This window comes from Selaginella moellendorffii, unplaced genomic scaffold (genome assembly GCF_000143415.4).
Source record: "Selaginella moellendorffii unplaced genomic scaffold, v1.0 SELMOscaffold_12, whole genome shotgun sequence".
NCBI classification, from domain to species: domain Eukaryota; kingdom Viridiplantae; phylum Streptophyta; class Lycopodiopsida; order Selaginellales; family Selaginellaceae; genus Selaginella; species Selaginella moellendorffii.
The window spans coordinates 2,283,224-2,301,574 of NW_003314273.1; the positions used below are offsets into that span (position 1 = coordinate 2,283,224).

At 44.5% G+C, this 18,351-nt stretch overlaps 3 protein-coding genes across 7 annotated transcripts; 1 reads left to right on the plus strand and 2 right to left on the minus strand.

Moving 5' to 3' along the window:
• Positions 1–26: 26 nt before the first annotated feature.
• On the minus strand, positions 27–3,472 carry LOC9660648 (CLP protease regulatory subunit CLPX1, mitochondrial). Of its 2 annotated transcripts, XM_002969548.2 has the most exons (15): positions 2,187–3,472; positions 2,024–2,103; positions 1,841–1,914; positions 1,696–1,775; positions 1,593–1,643; positions 1,463–1,537; positions 1,323–1,400; positions 1,220–1,276; positions 1,092–1,162; positions 942–1,041; positions 791–895; positions 673–735; positions 490–612; positions 295–435; positions 27–230 (listed from the first exon to the last, which is right to left on the minus strand). In XM_002969548.2, the coding sequence occupies exons 1-15, from the start codon at positions 3,156–3,158 to the stop codon at positions 189–191; spliced, it is 2,112 nt and encodes a 703-aa protein (XP_002969594.2). In that variant the 5' UTR covers positions 3,159–3,472; the 3' UTR covers positions 27–188. The 2 variants fall into 2 exon arrangements, with proteins under 2 accessions (XP_002969594.2, XP_024530023.1); XM_024674255.1 differs by having other exon boundaries at positions 490–735.
• Positions 3,473–3,943: 471 nt separating this feature from the next.
• On the plus strand, positions 3,944–6,154 carry LOC9660649 (serine/threonine protein phosphatase 2A 57 kDa regulatory subunit B' theta isoform). The gene is made up of 2 exons (XM_024674260.1): positions 3,944–5,431; positions 5,506–6,154. The coding sequence occupies exons 1-2, from the start codon at positions 4,277–4,279 to the stop codon at positions 5,878–5,880; spliced, it is 1,530 nt and encodes a 509-aa protein (XP_024530028.1). The 5' UTR covers positions 3,944–4,276; the 3' UTR covers positions 5,881–6,154.
• On the minus strand, positions 6,107–9,379 carry LOC9659756 (polygalacturonate 4-alpha-galacturonosyltransferase). Of its 4 annotated transcripts, XR_002992290.1 has the most exons (10): positions 8,735–9,379; positions 8,655–8,683; positions 8,563–8,604; positions 8,395–8,481; positions 8,177–8,335; positions 7,760–8,091; positions 7,345–7,702; positions 6,694–7,281; positions 6,262–6,639; positions 6,107–6,201 (listed from the first exon to the last, which is right to left on the minus strand). XR_002992290.1 is itself a non-coding variant. In XM_024674257.1 (9 exons), the coding sequence occupies exons 1-9, from the start codon at positions 8,883–8,885 to the stop codon at positions 6,367–6,369; spliced, it is 1,968 nt and encodes a 655-aa protein (XP_024530025.1). In that variant the 5' UTR covers positions 8,886–9,379; the 3' UTR covers positions 6,168–6,366. The 4 variants fall into 4 exon arrangements, 3 of the variants coding, with proteins under 3 accessions (XP_024530025.1, XP_024530024.1, XP_002969595.2); XM_024674257.1 differs by having other exon boundaries at positions 6,168–6,639; positions 7,760–8,040; XM_024674256.1 differs by having other exon boundaries at positions 6,168–6,639; positions 7,760–8,043.
• Positions 9,380–18,351: the final 8,972 nt, after the last annotated feature.

The window sequence follows — 18,351 nt, forward strand, 5'->3', positions numbered from 1 at the left end:
AGAGTCACGATTTATTCGCTTAGGGATTTCGATAAAAGGGAAACGCTAAAAAATATACCGTACTACAATAATCACAAAATTCCGTACAATGGAAGTTTGTGAAAAAGTAAAACACTGTTCTTTCAGCATCATCATCATCATCCTATAGACAAGGTGGTGTTTTTGTGATGGTACAAAAGCATCAATTTTTACATGCTCGCGGCTCTCTCGAGCTCCAATTCTTCCTCCGCCTGAGAAGAGATTTCCAAAACAGAATGAGGACGATCGGAAGTAGCAAACTCTAGAATGCTTTACCTGTGTCTCCAAGTATCGCACAAACGCGCCGTCTCCACGCAAGATCTTGGCACCCGAGCCACTGTTCTCGGGAGTTCCTACTGATGCTTCGTCGATCACCACGGCGTCAATGCGCTCCATCGCGCTCTGGGACTCCGGGATCTGGAGAATAGCTAAAAAGTGAGGAGAAGAGAAAAGAGGGAACGTTAAACGCACCTCAAACATGGCATCGGTGAGGATCTGTTCCATGAGGGAACGTAGGCCACGAGCACCTGTGTTCTTGGCCATTGCTTTCTGAGCAATCTTTCGCAGTGCACCATCCGTGTAATGTAGTCGCGCCTGAAAGAAGAATCCATCACCGTGTAGAGAAGTTTTGCAAAGAAAGCACGGTGTACTTACGTTGTTCATTGCAAACATTTTCTTATACTGCTTCCCAAGAGCGTTCTTCGGCTCCACTAGAACCTGAAAAGCAAGGCCGTCCGTCAGAACTTGTTTTCTGTTGTAGAAGTCAAGTTACCTGCACAAGCTCGTCTTCTGACAACGCTGCGAGACTTACAAGAACAGGAAACCTCCCAACGAATTCCGGAATTAATCCGTATGCTATAAGATCGCTACTCTCAACCTGTGTAGAGCACCGGTCAGATTGGGTAAGAACGTTAGTTTAGCACCTTCTCAAGAAGTGACGATGTTACAGCCGCACTAGAGGGGCCACCAGCCCTCATATTTGCTCGGACAGGTGCTCCAAAACCTATCGACGAGTCCTGTCTCCTGAAAACAATCTCATTGTGAGCCGATGTTCAAGTTTTCGAAAGATAAACCTCTCAGAAACTGTCTTTTCCAGATCAACGAAAGCCCCTCCACATATGAACAAAATATCTTTCGTATCCACCTAAAAACAAGACAGATTGTAACGGTTATTCACTCAAAAATAGACGACCGCACTTGCCTGGATATGATCCCCGCGAGGATGCTTTCTAGCACCTTTCTCGGGTACATTGACAATCTGCAGGATAATCACACTAAGCTGGCAGTGGAACAGTAGAACTAACCGTTCCTTCAAGCATCTTCAACAGAGCTTGCTGAACGCCTTCGCCGGAAACGTCCCTACTTATGTTGAGACTCTCCGCCTGTGACGACAAAAGGAAAAAAATTTGTCAAAACCAAATTTGACCAGGCAGAAAAGCAGTACCTTTTTCGTTATTTTATCAACTTCATCGATATATACAATGCCCTGCTGAGCTGCTGGAACATTAAATTCCGCAGCCTGGTAGAAAAAAGAAACCAACATCTGAAGCTACAAGAAATAAAAAGTAATGTACCATCAAAAGTTTGTACAGAATCGACTCCACATCCTCCCCGACATATCCTGCCTGCACACAGAATTATTATTTCACGAACCGGGAGAGAAAAAAAAGTCCAAACCTGCGTTAGAGTGGTTGCGTCCGCAATAACAAAAGGAACATTTACAAATCGTGCAAGGGTCTTAGCCAACAGCGTTTTTCCTGATCACGACAAAGAGAGGGGTGATCAAATTACCAAACAATTTAGCAAGAACACTCAACCTCACCTGATCCTGTAGGACCCATGAGAAGAACGTTGCTCTTCTCAAGCTCCACATCGCTGTCATCTCCTTCATCGTCGCTGCCAACAAGTTGGTCCAGTCAGTGCTCAGAGGATCACAATCATGAAAGAAAAAGCAAAAAACGGAAAAGAAAAAAGAAAGAAAAACAAAAATCAAACAAATATCTACCCTTCAGACTTGTAGTTATTCTTCTTCGTCGTCTCGTAGTAAATCCGCTTGTAGTGATTGTATACTGCAACCGAGAGCACCTACAAATACAAAAACCAACGCAGCCATTAGCGACGTCTCGAAGCGGCCGAAACAATAAATAAGAAAGATCTCAATAGCTCACCTTCTTGGCACGTCCCTGGCCGATGACATACTTGTCAAGAGCATCACAAATCTCCTTCGGCGTGGGTAATTCCTTACCCAAGTTCGAGCCACCCCAAGTGTCCTTCACACCGTACGAACCACTCCCTCCAGATCCTCCTCCCGATCCAAGCTGCGCTCTCACCAAGTTGGTATTGGGAGGATACGGCGGGCACGGTGGCTGAGACATCGCTACCACCGGAGGCAAATTCACTCCAGCGCCCTGCTGCCAATGCTGTGGATTGTCTCCATACCTCCTCGACCCTTCACCACTTGCTCTATCAAAATCAAACGGTCCTCCTCCAGTAGCCTGGCTCTCACTTAGAACCAAAGACTTGCCCCGCCTCGGAAACTTGTTCTCCAGATCCTTGAGTACGTAGCATGGCACCGGGAGCGACCAGTATGCTCCACAGTTCGGGCAGCAGCACATAGACTCGGCCACTTTGGACGAATCCTTGCCGGTTCCTCCTCCCTGTTGCAAGCTGCCCGATATAAACACCGGCAAGCTCGACGTAAAAGTGAGCGTCAAACCGGTCAGGCAAGTCGGGCACCGAGAAGAGGCCCTGAAGCTCCAACACCGCTCGCCCTCCTGCTCGACCAGCGAATTTTGCCTCTTCTTATCCACAGCATCGCTGACAGGAGTGGAGGATGGCGGCGATGGGGGTATCACCGATTTCTTCCTGCCTCCTTTGGGCAATCCCATGGCGCCCCCGGGATTTAGCTCGTCGCCCTTGTGCGTCGTCGATACCGCGGGAGTGGTGTGGAGCCAGGCTGAATTGGAGAGCCCGAATGGATTGCCGAAGAGCGCCGGGCTCGCGGCGGCATTGCATGATACGGATTGATAGGCGCCCGATTCTCGAGAAATGCTGGCATCGGGTCTCGAGACGTACACCAGAGCGAACCTGGCGGCCGCAATATCGCTCAGCTTCCTCCACCGCGTCAGACATCCCGCCATAGCACTTCTCGAGCTGCCGGACAAACCCTACGTGCGCATTCTCGGCTGGGAACAGAAAATCCGTGAAATTCTGGATCCCGATGGAGCTGCCAATCCGGGAGGGAAGAATTTCGAGCGAAATGGATCTAGAGCCCCGATCTTGACGAGAAACTGGCCGAATTCCTAGATTTTCCTGGCGGCATCGATCAAATACCCCACCTGGCCATCGCCGCGACAAGATTTGAGACGACGCGCCAACGCTCCCAGACGCCGATGGGGATCTAATAATCCAGCCCTCACAAGAAAACTCCTCTCTTTCTCCTCCTAGCCCAAGAGAGAATATTCAGTCAGTGAAAATGGGTATATTCACCGCCGTTCAGTTCATGCATGTCTTGGCCACCGGCACCAGGCAGTCATCCGGTAAATCACCTCGTCTATTCACCGTTTTACTAGCGCTCGATCTTATCCACATACCGGCTGCCGCCGGTGTTTTGCGGCCAGCTCCGAGTCTCCGCCATGTGGCTCATTGGCCACTGTACATACGATTAAAAGATAATGGCGTGGTTGGTACATGGTTTCCAAAGGATATGAATGTTCCAAATGATTTTCTTGCGCCATACTCCATGCCCGATGGCCACATTTTCCGTGCGTACGGAGATTTGACCAGCGTTTACTTTCCATTCCAGTGGAGAAATCTCCGCCTCGAGCTGCTGGCCGTCGGATGCGCTCCTCCCATCGTGGCCGCCCACATCGTCACAATAAAATTAGTGTGGAACCAAAGAAGGGTTCCGCCATAGCCGATCGGGGAGGAGGACAAGGGCGCCGCGCCGATGCTCGTCGCCGCCACTGCCGCTGCCGCCGCGCCGATCTCGATCTCCACCGCCTCGCCGCCGCCGCTGCCGCCGCCGCTGGAGCACAGGATTTCACAGCCGGAGCAATCCCCGGATCGATCATGTTCTCCCCGGAGCGGCAGCAGCAGCGGCAGCAGTGAATCGAGGGAAATCTCACGAGCACAGGCAAGTGTGTGGGCTTTGCGACTGCTAGATGCGTAGGCCGGGGGAAATCTCGAGCAAGAAGGGGTTTTTGGGGAGCACACCCTAAAGAAGGGTTTTTGCTTGTTACCACCAGGCAGTCCAGACATGGTCAACATAAAGCTCAAGCAATTAATTCGCAAGCCGTCGTCCAGGAATGATAGCAGCATTGAGTCCTCGATTGGCGCTCCAGCTCCTCATCCAGGCGGTATAATGCCGGGCTCTACCAGTGTTCCTTCCAATCCTGGCTCTCGGTCTTCGTCTTCCTCCTCCGGGCCGGTGAATGGGCTCCTCCCACTGACCAACTTTGAGCCGCTGCCGCTCTTCCGCGACGTTCCCAGCTCCGAGAAGCAATCGCTCTTCGTGAAGAAGCTACATTTGTGCTGCTGCGTGTTCGATTTCACTGACCCCTCCAAGCACACGCGAGAAAAGGAGATCAAGCGGCAGACACTCCTGGAGCTCGTCGACTACGTCACCTCGGGGTCGGGCAAGTTCACGGAGAACGTCCTCGAGGACATGACCAAGATGGTGTCGGCCAACTTGTTCCGGAGCCTGCCACCCTCGTCCCGCGAGAACAGTGCCGTGTCCGAGAGCTTTGACGAGGACGAGGAGCCGGTCATGGACCCGGCATGGCCGCATTTGCAGATCGTCTACGAGTTCTTACTCCGCCTGGTGGTGTCCACCGAGACCGACGCCAAGGTCGCCAAGCGCTACATCGACCACTTCTTCGTGCTGCGGCTGCTGGATCTCTTCGACTCGGAGGACCCCCGAGAGAGAGAGTACCTCAAGACCATCTTGCATCGGATCTACGGCAAGTTCATGGTCCACCGCCCCTTCATCCGCAAGGCCATCAACAACATCTTCTACCGGTTCATCTTCGAGACGGAGAAGCACAACGGCATCGCGGAGATGCTGGAGATCCTGGGCAGCATCATCAACGGGTTCGCGCTGCCGCTCAAGGAAGAGCACAAGCTGTTCCTGGTGCGAGCTCTGGTGCCGCTCCACAAGCCAAAGTGCGTGGCCATGTACCACCAGCAGCTGTCGTACTGCATAACGCAGTTCGTGGAGAAGGACTGCAAGCTCGCGGACACTGTCATAAGAGGGCTGCTCAAGTACTGGCCTGTCACCAACAGCCAAAAGGAAGTCCTCTTCTTGAATGAGCTGGAGGAGGTACTGGAGGCGACGCAGGCGTCAGAGTTTGAGCGCTGCATGGTTCCCCTGTTCCGACAGATTGCCCGCTGCCTTAATAGCTCCCACTTCCAGGTACACATTCTCGTCTTTAAAGTTATTCTTCCTTGCCTTTTGACTCTCTTTTCCGGTTTTTTTTCTTTCCCCAGGTAGCGGAACGAGCACTCTTTTTGTGGAACAACGATCACGTCGTGAGCTTGGTGGCACAGAACCGGCAGACGATACTGCCACTGATCTTCAGTGCGCTGGAGATGAACAACCGGAACCACTGGAACCAGGCGGTGCACGGGCTGACTTGCAACGTCCGCAAGATGTTCTCGGAGATGGACCCGGAGCTGTTCCAGGAGTGCCAGCGAAAGTTCCAGGAGGACGAGGAGAAATCCAAGGGGATCGAGGAGAAGCGCGAGATAACGTGGAAGCGGCTCGAGGCGGCTGCGGCCACCAAGGCCGTGAGCTCCGAGGCCGTGCTGGTGATGGGAATGGCACCGTCGTTTAACCAGCAGAGAACCATGGTAGGCGTCTAGAAGATCGAGCCCAGCGTTCCCTGTTCTTGTTGGAGGATCTATCTCCACTGACCGGCTGCCCTGTAAATCGCCACCAATCCAGAGAACCAGTCCCGGTGTACACAAAAACCAGTAAGTTCGTCCGAGAGAACCGGTCGGTGTCGATGAACCAGAACTTGAGAAGAATACTGCGGCTGGAGTTGCTTGAATATTTACTCCTGTTTATTGGTTGTTCTGTGTGTGTTTGTAGAAAACAACGCTCTCTCCCCTTTCTATACGAACCATCCACTTTCTATACGAGCCACTGCTTTGCCGGAAAATTCTTTCTCTGTGCATTATTTTCTTCGGGAAAAAGCAGCAGCCATTTTGTTAGAAATGAGCTGCGAACTTACAAAAGAATACCTTGATCCGTATTTACAGCACAGGTGCCAGGGGTTGATGGAAGGATGGAGAACAAAACTTGGTCGGTCGATCGATCTGTTTGTTTTTCTTTTTTTTCTTCTTGGACTACTGGATGTTGCACTCCTGCAAGTAAGGATGATCATACTTCACGTACCTCGACCAGTAACCTTTGAATCTCGAGAGTCCAATTTCTAGCCAAGGTTTAAGGTTCCCATTGTAGTGGACAACGGCGGCAGCGTCGATATCCTCGGGCTCCACACCGGGGTTGTAACCGAGTCCCAGGACGTGCCAGGATTTGTCGAGCGGGTACGTGAGGTTGTAGAAGGTGATGAGTCCCGGAGGCAAGGTTCCCAGCTTCCAGAGTGTCCTATCCTTGTTCTGCAAGAGAAAGAGCTTAGCCACATCGTTTTAGACTTTCCAAAAAACGCTTACCATCGTTTGCCACTTGTGGTAGATTCCTGTGATGTCGCGCTTCTTCCACTCCTCCAGGTCGAAGATGTTCATCCCGTAGGCCCAGCCACACGCGTTTGGATCGAAGTTCCTTGCGATGTGAGGATTGGAGAAGTTGAGGTACTTGTCGAATCGATGGAAGCTGGCTCCACAAGTCTCCACTGCACCGTTCACCTTGCCATGGAGGTCCACGGACCACAACGGAGTCAGGTCCTTTTGCACAACGATGTCGTCGTCCAGGAACAGGATCTTGCTCAGTCCCGGGAACACCTCCGGAAGATAGAACCTGAGATGGTTGAGCATCGACAGGTACTTGGGGTTCCGGTACTTCAGATTGGACGTCCCAGAAGTTACGCTCGTTGTCTGGTCCGGTTTGAAGTAGTAGTCCTTCATCGCTGCGGATTCCAGTTGCCGTAGGACGGGACAGTAGGAAGAATTGAGCCACGTAAAGTCGTCGATATTTTGGACGTGAATGGTGGCGTTGCCCGGGGGATTGTCCAGAAACCACATCTTCATGGCCCCGAAATTTAGGCGGTCTGTAACCAGATGAAACACATGCTTGTCGGGTTCCTGCACAAACCAAGACACACAAGTCACATGTCTTTACAACTCCTGAAAAGTAAATGTACGTACCTCGGCGTGGAGGACAGTGGAATTGACCACCACTGCTGCTGCAAGGACGTTGTCCGAGAAGAGCGCATAGTGATACAAGTCGTCGTCCTCGAGCTTTTCCCGGTTCGGGAACTGACGCTCATCTGGGGGCAGTACATGATACTGTACGTTGAGGCGCAGCGAAAGGCAATGCAGGCCTTTCGGCATGGTCTTGGCAGCAAGCTGGCTCAAGAACGCACTTTGCTTCCTGAGTGAGCGCGCGTAATCTTCAGCTCCATGCAGCATTGCTCGCAAACCTTTGACTAGAGAGTTACAGTCGTAATTCTGCTGCCTTGCCTTGGCCAAAACCTGTCCCATGGCACGGATTTTATCGGGAGCACTGCAAGATAGAGACGCTAAGTTCCACTCGTAAGGTACTGCAAGGAAGAAATATTACCTCCGTGGTAGCTCAGCATCAATGGTTGCGTCACCCACGACACGCTCGCTGTCTCTGAGACGTATTCTCAGATCGCGAAGAAGCCTCTGATTGTTGCGAGCCTGAGCAACCCCAATGTATGCTCTGGCCATAATCACTTGATCGCGAATCAATCTGACCAGGGAGTCTGAGTTTTCGTTTTCATCCCGCCTCCAAATGCTGTACTTGCCGAGTATCGCCCCATCCACAGCTTTGGAGCGTTTGATAGCTTCCTCTTCCAGGCGTGCCTTTTCTCCTTCATCCTGCTGGAGAAGCTCTGTCAGCCTTTTCTCATGTCTACGCAGTCTCAGTTGCTGCAAATCGAAAAATAAAGTGTGCATTTCAACATGCAACCAGATATGCAAACATTGTCAATCTGCGTAGACTTTGGGAGCTTACCTTTCGGATCTCAGCAGCTGGATCGGTCTTTACTTGAGAACTCTCGTCGGCAGTAGCGACAGTGGTATTCACATCTTCTCCATGAGGCAGGTTTGGATTCACCACAACCTTTCCCTGGTCCTCAGCTTCCGCAGTTTTAACATCCTCAACAACGTTCTCCTGAACAAAAATAGCAATAGAATTGTACAAGCTGTAGGTGGCATCCCCTATTTATTTACCTTCTTCGCGACCTCTTTCTCCGAATTCTCACGTACTAACGAGGACGAGTGAGATTCCTCGGAGTTTGCTATTATAACGTCGAGTACCTACATGCACGAAAAAAAATGGATCTCTTGCCATAAGAATCTCTTGCCTAACTCCTCACAACCAAAAGACTTAAAACTTACTTGATCCGCTACACTGGCTTTCTGCCCGTTACGCGAATCATCCTGGAAGTCGAGAATTAAAACACGGAACAAATCTACAAAGCCAAACTCACATTGCTGGTTTGCGGCAATTCGCTCTTCCCTGAGTAGTTAAGTTAAAACCCCACGATAAGCAAAAAGAAAAAGATCTCACCAAACGAAGTGCTGAAGATCGCGATTCTTGGCGCAAGGAAAATGAGTGGAGCGATCATAGAAACCGCAAGAAGCACCCCCACAGAGATCCGGAACTTATCATTCCTCACGCGATGCTGGGGACCTGCCGCTGGCCCTCTTTTGGATCGCATGGTAGTCACTACATGTGTGATCTCCTCCTTTCACCGGCGCTGCTGGAGCTAGATCCAGTGATCACGAACCCTAGCCTGGAACAGTAGGGGCCTCTTCCCTCTCTCGCCGGAGACAATGCCCCCGAAATACCCCCGACGAGGATCAATACCGAGAATGCTGCTGCGCAAGAAGATCCAGGCCACGGCTGTGCGCAATCTGGCGCTGGGGAATGCCGATTCCGAGCGGGGAGAGAGGCTGGGCTGCAAATCTTGGCGAAGACGAGGAAGAACCAGCAATGTGGAGCTCCCGGCACCGCCGCAGCCAAGCGGCGTCACACCTTTGCCCTAAGAAGCGCCATGGCTGTGCCCCCAGCTTCGAGCCTGACGAAGAAATTTCCACGCCCAGAGAAAAATGCAGGTACGTGTGGGAGAATATTCTCTTAGTCAGTGCACGAATCTGTTATTTACATTTTCTCCAAACTAGGTACTTTTCTTACTAGGCAAAATACGTTGTGTAAGCTGATCTTGCGAATGGTCCAGATGCAAATTAAATGTGCTTTGGCATTATATGGCTATATTCATTTTCTTATTTTTATTATGTGGTTCAAAATTGAATGTTGTTATGTGAGTGCATGGAATATATATTAATTAGCCCAAAAACCTTATATATGAGTGGTTCAAATTAAAATCAATCTAATAGTTATTAAAATCCCATTACGTTAATATTAATATATGGCATTATAGCAATACATTTGGACTTCATATCATCCCTTCCTCTCGAAATGATGGAAGATAATCAGGATTCTATAGTGAATAGACCAGGATATGAAGGAACATCAGAAGAAAGCATTGATGGATATGTAAGTGGTGTTAATTGTTTTTGATCCCTTTATATGAAATGTTTTAGCTATTGTATATGTATAATTTTTAGAGGATCAGCTTATTGAACATCATGTTGAACTTTATAAACTTGCAACTCAACTTGCCGCAACACTCGATACAGTCCCTTCCACTAAGAAAAAAGCCTCTTAAATAAACCATATACCATAGGATTAGGAAAACAAACTAATACTAAGTCATTCACTTTGTACTCCGTAGGTAGACAATAGTGGGAATTATAGTGCTGTTATTGCCCCACTTGTATGTGGCTCAAGTGTTTATTAAACTTTGTTTAGACCAGTGGAAGAATGTTTGTTAAATATTAATCCCAAAACTTAACATCGGTAGCTCGTGGCAATCGCAAAGGTAAACTCAACTCTGTTGGTAGTATCAGATTATGACCATAGAGGAGTTTATATAGTGAAGCACCAACAAAACTCTACACCTTTGTGATATACACATATAAAAAAAATAGCAAATAACCATCCCAATTTGAATATTGAAAATTTATGTACTTTGTTATTATCCCTTTGAAGGTCCGAATGAGCCATTTCACCAAACTATCAAACTATGGATGATAAACACTTGTGAAAGTGTGCCATATCCTCAATTGAGATGTTAAGATGTGAAATGCATCAACTATAAATATGGGACTATTATCCAAAGAATTCGCTCTAAACATAAATACTAGAACACCACTCGATTGAGGGGGAAATATTCAACAACAGTTGTAGATGCACTAACAAGAGCTCCGACTTCCATCAACGAGGTATGTAGTTAGAAGTAATAATAACATACTCATTGCCAATAGTCGATTGTGGAAAATGCCCTATTAGATTAAATGCTACCAACTCAAACGAACAAGAAATTACAATTGACTATAGCCATCCTTTCGCAACACAAAGGGGAGTATTATAAGCTTGGCATCAAATGTAGTTATGCATATATCGGATATTAAGTTACATCTCTACCAATAAAAAGACCTGTACAGCTTTTTAGTCACACAATACTAATCTATATGCCCATCTATAATAAGAAAATCATGGTATGTGTGGAGAAAGCATGGAATAAAGATCGAAGGCACTATTAAATGTAAATAATCATTAACAAATGGTCTTCCTCAAGGCAATATTGAGAATATAAATACCAAAATGATAAATTATTAATAAGTGATACAAAATTCTCAAACTCATTCACAAAACTTTCGGATCCATAATTTAACCTTTTGAGCTTTGTCAAAAGAAGGTAAATTTAAAATAATAAGCTCATTAGAAACATGAAATAGAGCGAAGAAGGAAGAGGAGCTCAAGAAAAGGCATTAGCATTAACTATAGAACTCCCTGGGTAATGAACAACATTAAAATCATATATCTGAAGCTTCAAAGTTTACCAAGCAATACGACCAACCAAGTTCTTCTGCTTCAATAACAAAGTAACTATAACATAATCATCTTCTAGTAATGTTTGAGAACTATGTATGTAGGTATGAAGTTTTTTGAAACCTTAAATTGCTGCTAAACACTCTTTTATTGTGGAGTAGTTCACCTTTATGAGTTGTAACGTACACCTCATGTATACAATAGGATGACATTGACTAGGCACACTTAGATTCTCTTGCATTAACATGCCTCCAAAACCGATATCAAAAGCATCTATGTGCAAAATAAAAGGTCAAATATAGTCAAGACATGCCAAAACTAGATGAGTCATTAACAATTCTTTGAGATCTGTAAACGCCTGCTTACAGTCCATGGACTAAATGAAAGATGATATTAACAACTTCAATTATATGTAAGTAACCAAAGTGAACAATTTGAAAGATGATTTATAAGGGTTTAAATATAAAGGGAAAAAGCCCATGAACAAAAGTGTACCCCTTTTTTCAATCGGTTTTGGGATACTTGGGGTTAAGTGTTTTTGGGTTTGAATAGGGGTTAGATGACCTTCTGGGAAATTTAAATTTAAGATATTACATTTGGTATTAAAGAGGTGTTATGTTCAATTTTGTTGGTTAGCTAATGGAATTGCACAATATATTGATTGAAATTTAGTAGGTCCAATTTGCGTTGGCTAGGCTTGACTCGAGGGGTAGGGTGTCAAAAGAGTAGAACTCTTGGGAGAGTGGTGGCTCTTAGCTTCCATTCACGAGGGCGTGAACTTGTAAGGAAACATGGTGGATTATAAAATCCAAAGAGAATGACTTTAAAAATGATTCATAAGGGTTTAAATATAAAAGGAAAAGGCCCATAATAAGAATGCACCCTTTTTTCCAATCAGTTAATTGTTTGATCCTTATGGTTAAGTGTCCTTGGGTTTAAATAGTATTGGGTTGAGTGACCTTTTGGGAAGTCCAAATTCAAGAACTTACATAATGTTTGCAATAGGATAGTACAATGAAAAAGATGATCAATGAAATGGTTGAGATATTGCACTTTGCCTAAAACGTGCTATACATTATATATATATTTTAGAGTAACAGTTAGAATTTTATCAGGATTAACTTACAAAGTTTTACAAGAAACACAGTATCCAAGATAAGTTGTGTCCTCGAACATAAACTGATACTTCAATTGCTTTAGCTTTAAATCAATTTTTCGCAACCAATCCAACATCTTACAAACATTATTAAACAATGCTCTTATGACTTTCCGGTGGATGATGAATGAGGTTCTTTGTGATATATTAGGGTTGATTATTGACTTCATTGATGTTGTCTTGATCCACTTTGAGGGGATGTAAGAAGAGCATATCTAACCAAATGATATCACCAAAAACTTATAGAAACAAAAAGTGTATGAAAATCAATTTTGGGAATATCTTCCTCGGCTATTGGCACTTACTAGTACTTAGAAGCAAAACTTCTCCCCAAATGATTTAGGAGATCAGTAATGTGAAGAAGACGGTACATATTTGGGATCGTCACTTTGTTTAATGAGTGATAGTTAATGCATAAATGAATACTCCCATCAAACTTCATCACAAGATGAAGTTCACATGCCTAAAAACTCTATGACTTTTGAATAACACCTTTTTCCAATATATCCTTGATGTTTGCATATAAAATTTTGATCTCTTTTGGTGATCAATGATGAACAGAAATCTTAATTAAACAAGCATCTCCAATTGAAATAGGATAATAAGGTGCAATCTTGATCCTAAACAACAAATCAAATTTAAAGAGATCGACATACTCCTTTATGAGTTGGTTAACCCTTGCAACACAAAAACCATCGAAGGGATTAAAAGAGGGAATAGAAGAACAACACAGAAATATAGGAAAAATAATAGGGAAACAAAAATGATGGAAGTAGAGATAGAAGAAAATGGATGAAAGGGAATGAAAGTGAGAGAAATAAAAAAAATATAAAAAAATATAAGATAAAGGGAAGAAGCCTCAAAATCACACTTGGTATGATTGTATCGTAACCAATCCATACCAGGGATGAGGTCTAAAACTTGATTTGGCACCACCTATAATGACTGCAACTCAAGCTTGAGATTGCTAATATGCACAACTAGGTTTTCCTTATCTCGTGTATATATATGTGTATGGCCATTGCCATAAAGAATGAAAATTAGCTCTGCAAATATAGATTACAATGTATGGCAATAGGTCAAGCAATAGAAGATATACTCGAGATTGTATCAACCAATATAGCAAGAATAATAGAAGACCTGGAAAATAAACACTTGATGAATTAGTATCGAGTGAACCCTTTAATGATACTCCTGAAAGAAAGATGAAAGAGTCACTAACTTATTGGCGTAAGAACCCTCCGCTACTCATGTAATTCCTTGTTTCTTAGAAACATCTCGGTATCTAAACCTTCCATTGCAATAGCACCAATAGAACATTGTTAATGCCAAGGTTTCCAACTAGGAAATGGAGGTCGCTAATTTGGAAAATGCCAACAACACCGATAAGTATGACTAACTTCATTATATGCTCAACAATGGATATCACAGCTACAACTATGTCTTTGCCCTTGAATTTGGGCAGCAACAGCATCAACCTCTAATGGAATAAAACCATTTCATACAAAAAGTAGAGTTAAAGGATGTGCAATGAAAAGTGGAAGATGTGATATTTTATAACATTGTACTAAGAAAAGAGCATTGTCAAGGGTGGCTGAAACAAGTGCACGCACAAGTTCCATAAGATCTTAATAAAGTGCTAACTACAACATTTTCAATTTGATTCATTCCAACATATTTGGCTTTGCACGAAGTAAGAGGTTTCGAAAGTGAATGCCAAATTGCATCATTGACTTAAATGGTCCTTGATGAAAACGATGGGAAGGCATCATCATAATCATTGGCATGTCCAAATGTGTGTTGTTTGAAGATGTCTAAGAAAATGCTCCAATCTTTATAAATAGCTACACTTAAACCATTATACCACTACAGTGTCATCTCTTAGAGACACATAGAAAACTCACACAAATGTCAAGCATCATCCAAAGAATGATATGTGGCAATCACCATAAAGTGATCGAATTAATGGTACACATCATCCTCAAGATTCTCATGGAAAAATTCTGCCTGGATGTAAGGATTAATAGTAAGAGCAGAAGAAGTTATACCACATGCCGTGAATGCCACCATTAACTGAGTGTAATTGTTTAATTACAGCTGCATGGCATCAAGCAACTACACCAACTGCTACTCCAAAGTCAAAAGAGGAGAAGGCTACTGCTTTGCCATGAAGATGAAGGAAAAAGAAAAATCAAAAGAGAAAAATTTGAAAAAGCTAAAGATTTAAACAATATAAAAGTTAAATTTAAACCAAAATTCCAAATTCAAGCACTTCTCAGGGACAATCAAAGTTGCCCCTCTCCTCCACCAATATGAGTGCATGGAATATAGAAGTTAGATTTTCTCCAAGAACTTTATAGCCTTGGAGAAGAGTAAATGATCTTTGCTACCATGAACTCATGAAATGAAGACTTAGAAACTTACATGGAAAACTAATCTTATAAAAATATCATGGTTTTAAATGTAAGTGCTAAAAAAGTTTATTTCAATTCCAATTTTATAATTATGCTTTGAAAGAATCAATGTTATACATGGCTGAAAACCCATATGTATGGGAGATTGTTAGAAAAAGTGGTAAAACATAAATAATTTTTTAAAAATTTCCATTTATAGAAATCAGCTATATTTTTTCCAAATATTATTCTGAAAATAAATGTGAAAATTAGAAAATAATCAAATATTTTTGTATAACTAATTATAAGATAGTTTTAATTTCAGTTAATTTTTTTTACCATTTTTGGTTTGCTTCAGCAAACCTGTAGGGAAGTGGATATACCTAGAAGATGCTTGGATATTCTAGGATATTTTACCATCTAACGGTTGTTATTCATTTAGATTAATCTTGTATTTGTAATTTATAAATATGTTTATAATTTATAAACTTTCTTAAACACTTTCTAGTAATTTTTTATTCTACCATCTAATGGTTGATATGAAATAAGATTAATCTTGTGTTTATAAATTATAAATATGTTTATAATTATAAAATTTTATTTAATCAATTGGATTAATAAATAAGAATAAAAATATTATTAAGCATAATTCATAACAAATTTTTGTGATAACCTATAGAAAAAAAAACCATATATGGGAAAAAAAACCAGTGTCGTATCTTTAGTAAGGAGATATAGTACTCACTTCCACGACAAAGATAGCCTTCTTGACAGCCTTGAGGGAGATGGCACAGGCTCCTCTGGAGGCAGCAGCCATTGCCAAAGGGTACTACTGTCAACTTCCCAGCCAAGATGAGAGATGCTTTATTTCGTTAAAGTGGAACTTATTCAGTAAAGTGGGACATTAATTAGCATGTGTCCACATGCCATTTCCTAGTACTTAATTAATATTTATCAGTTTTTTAATTTATTTTTTATATTTCACAATATTATAACACAAAATCATATGAAAAGTTTCTAATTTATAAATTATAAAGCTAAAACTTCAATTTTTTATTGTTGTTATAAAAATAGCATGTGGCCACACACCATAAGTGGGATAATAAAAAGTTCCACTTTAACAAAATAAAGTATAGAGCCAACTGCAAAGATTTTCTACTCGAGAGCATCCCGAAATGCAAATCTGACTATCCTCTGGTGAGGCTCAAGGGGGACTTCCAGCAGCACTACACTGGATCACGCATGGTATGGCTTCAAGAAGCTGGAAACTTTCCTAGACTTTGCTGGAGCTGCTCATAGGCATCTGGACGGGGTCAGGCTGCCAGAAGCTTCTTCACTTGAAGAAGTTGGAAGATAACAAGATCAAGGGCAAGGACAACATCAAGAACAGGTGCTTCTGTTCTTGACGAGGAGGAGGAGCTTGACGAGGTTGCGATGACTCTAGAACCAGAGGAGGAAAAGAAGAAGGAAGAAAAAGCAATGGTGGATGTGAAGAAGTGGAAGAAAGCTACCACGGTTAGCGTCCAGGCAACATGGAAAGCCCAGGCTCCCACAAGCAATGCCAAGGCACAAGGAGTGAACAAGAGTAGCAGCAGTGGCAAGCTCAAGATGGGGGGTGGAAAGCTAAGCATGAGCTCCCGCCTTGTTTGAGGCTCTGTTTCACGGAGAATGTGGCTGAGAGTAGCCTCGCTGATGGATTGATTGATTATCATGGTGTGACTTGAGCTGCGAATTTTCGTTAATAGGGTGGACTGACGCTGACTACTATCAGTCAACGCTATCTCATTACTGTTCTAATGAGCTCATTCTAATGAGTTCATTGATGTGCTTAAAAAGCTGGTAAAGAATTAGTGACTAACGTTGACTTCGATAACTACTATAATCTACTGATAAGAAATGTTATTGAAAGTTTATATTTTTAAAAACAGGAAATTAAATGTCCAAAGTGTTTGTTTGAGACTTGCAATATAATCTCCCAATTGAATATCTCTCTGTTGTCTTAATGAAAAATTGTTGTCTTGTTGCCTTGTTTGAGACTTGCAAATCATAACCTCCTACTTCAAATGCCTCCAGACTTCTCCATCTGTTATAATTTTGATTGAATACGGCCAACAAGCCTTTGCCTGTTGCGGTTTAGAAAAACCGAAGTAATTTGTTTCATGAATCTTCATTCTGTGCCTGCAACCTCAAGCGTATCATCAGTCCAAAACGACTGAAAATTATACCTCCTTTCGCTCTAAGCTCCATCGAGCTCAAGCTTAACCTCCGAGGTGGAAGGCTAGTTCAAGCAGAAGTTATACTTTAACTCGAGGCATGGAGACTGTTTACCTTGGCATCTGAGTCGTGTACACGAGCAGCCAAATGCAAACCTCCAGAATTGGCCGAGTGATTTGCCTCAACCACGGGCTTCTCCAGATTCTCCACCTCACGGATCCTAAAAGTGCTCCATTAGTCACTTGTTCTATCTCTCAAGCATGAAGACTTACCTGTGGGAGTGCTTGTTGCCGGGCCTCCTCATCCCAAACTCGATGATCCTTTGCATGTGCTTCTCCATCTCAGCTCACTTCTCCGCTGCTGCCGGAAGCCGAACAATGAAAGCATCTCCAGGATCGAACACAGTGCCACGACAAGACAATGGATCCAAAGCCTGTTCCTGGGCTCTTCAATCATTGCCGCTCTGACGAGCAGCACTCGACAAGAATGGATCCTCCGGGAGAGAAGCTCTTGGCACCTTCTTGTGCTCGTCGACTCCGTGGATCGCTGCTGGTGGATCTCGTCCCAATGATGGCGTCAGGCGGTCGTCAACCGAATTGGTAGCAGCACCATAGATTGGATTCATCTTGAGAAAAGCCGAAGGTGGCAGTCGCCTTGGAGGCCTTGTGAGTGGAGGACTGGCCACCTTTGTGCTGGCATTTAGCTGCGACGGTCGAAGCTGCTGCTTGCTCCTCTCTTGAACGAAGGAATCGAGCTTGTCCCGGAGCTCTGCGTCCTCAATCTTGCTCAAGGGAACGAGATACTCTTGCTGACTGCCGCTGCTACCGCCAGGAAGATGGCTGCTCCCGACGTAGCGCACCAGGATGTTGTTCGCCTTCTTTCTTCTTCCCTTCACGAGTATCCAGATGCCGTTGACGATGGCCACCATAGCAAGCAGGAAAAGGACGATGCCTGCTGCAAGCAGCCCCGGTGTCGAAAACGCTGCCGCCGCCGCTGCTGCTGTTGATGATGACGACCACAGAGGCGGAGCAATAGACAAGGGGCCAGGCGGAGGCGGCAATGAAAACGTGTGAAAGACAGACGACCCTGGTTGCCATGTTATCGTGTCATGAGCGGGCCTTGGTCGCCAAGTGGTTGTCCCAGAAGAAGGTGGCGGCCCTGTATGCTGCTTTGCTGGTGGAGGTGGGTGTTGCTTTGCTCCTCCTCCGTGGCTGTGCTGCTTTGATCCATGGCTTGTTGATGGAGGTGGCGGACTGTACTGGTGCTGCTTTGCTGCGCCGTGGCTTGCTGGTGGAGGTGGCGGACTGTGCTGGTGCTGCTTTGCTGCTCCATTGTTTGTTGGTGGTGGACTGTGCTGGTGCTGCTTTGCTGCTCCGTGGCTTGCTGGTGGAGGTGGTGGTGCTCCATGGCTGTCCTGCTTTGGAGGTGGTGCTCCTCGATGGCTGTGCTGCTTTGCTGCTCCATGG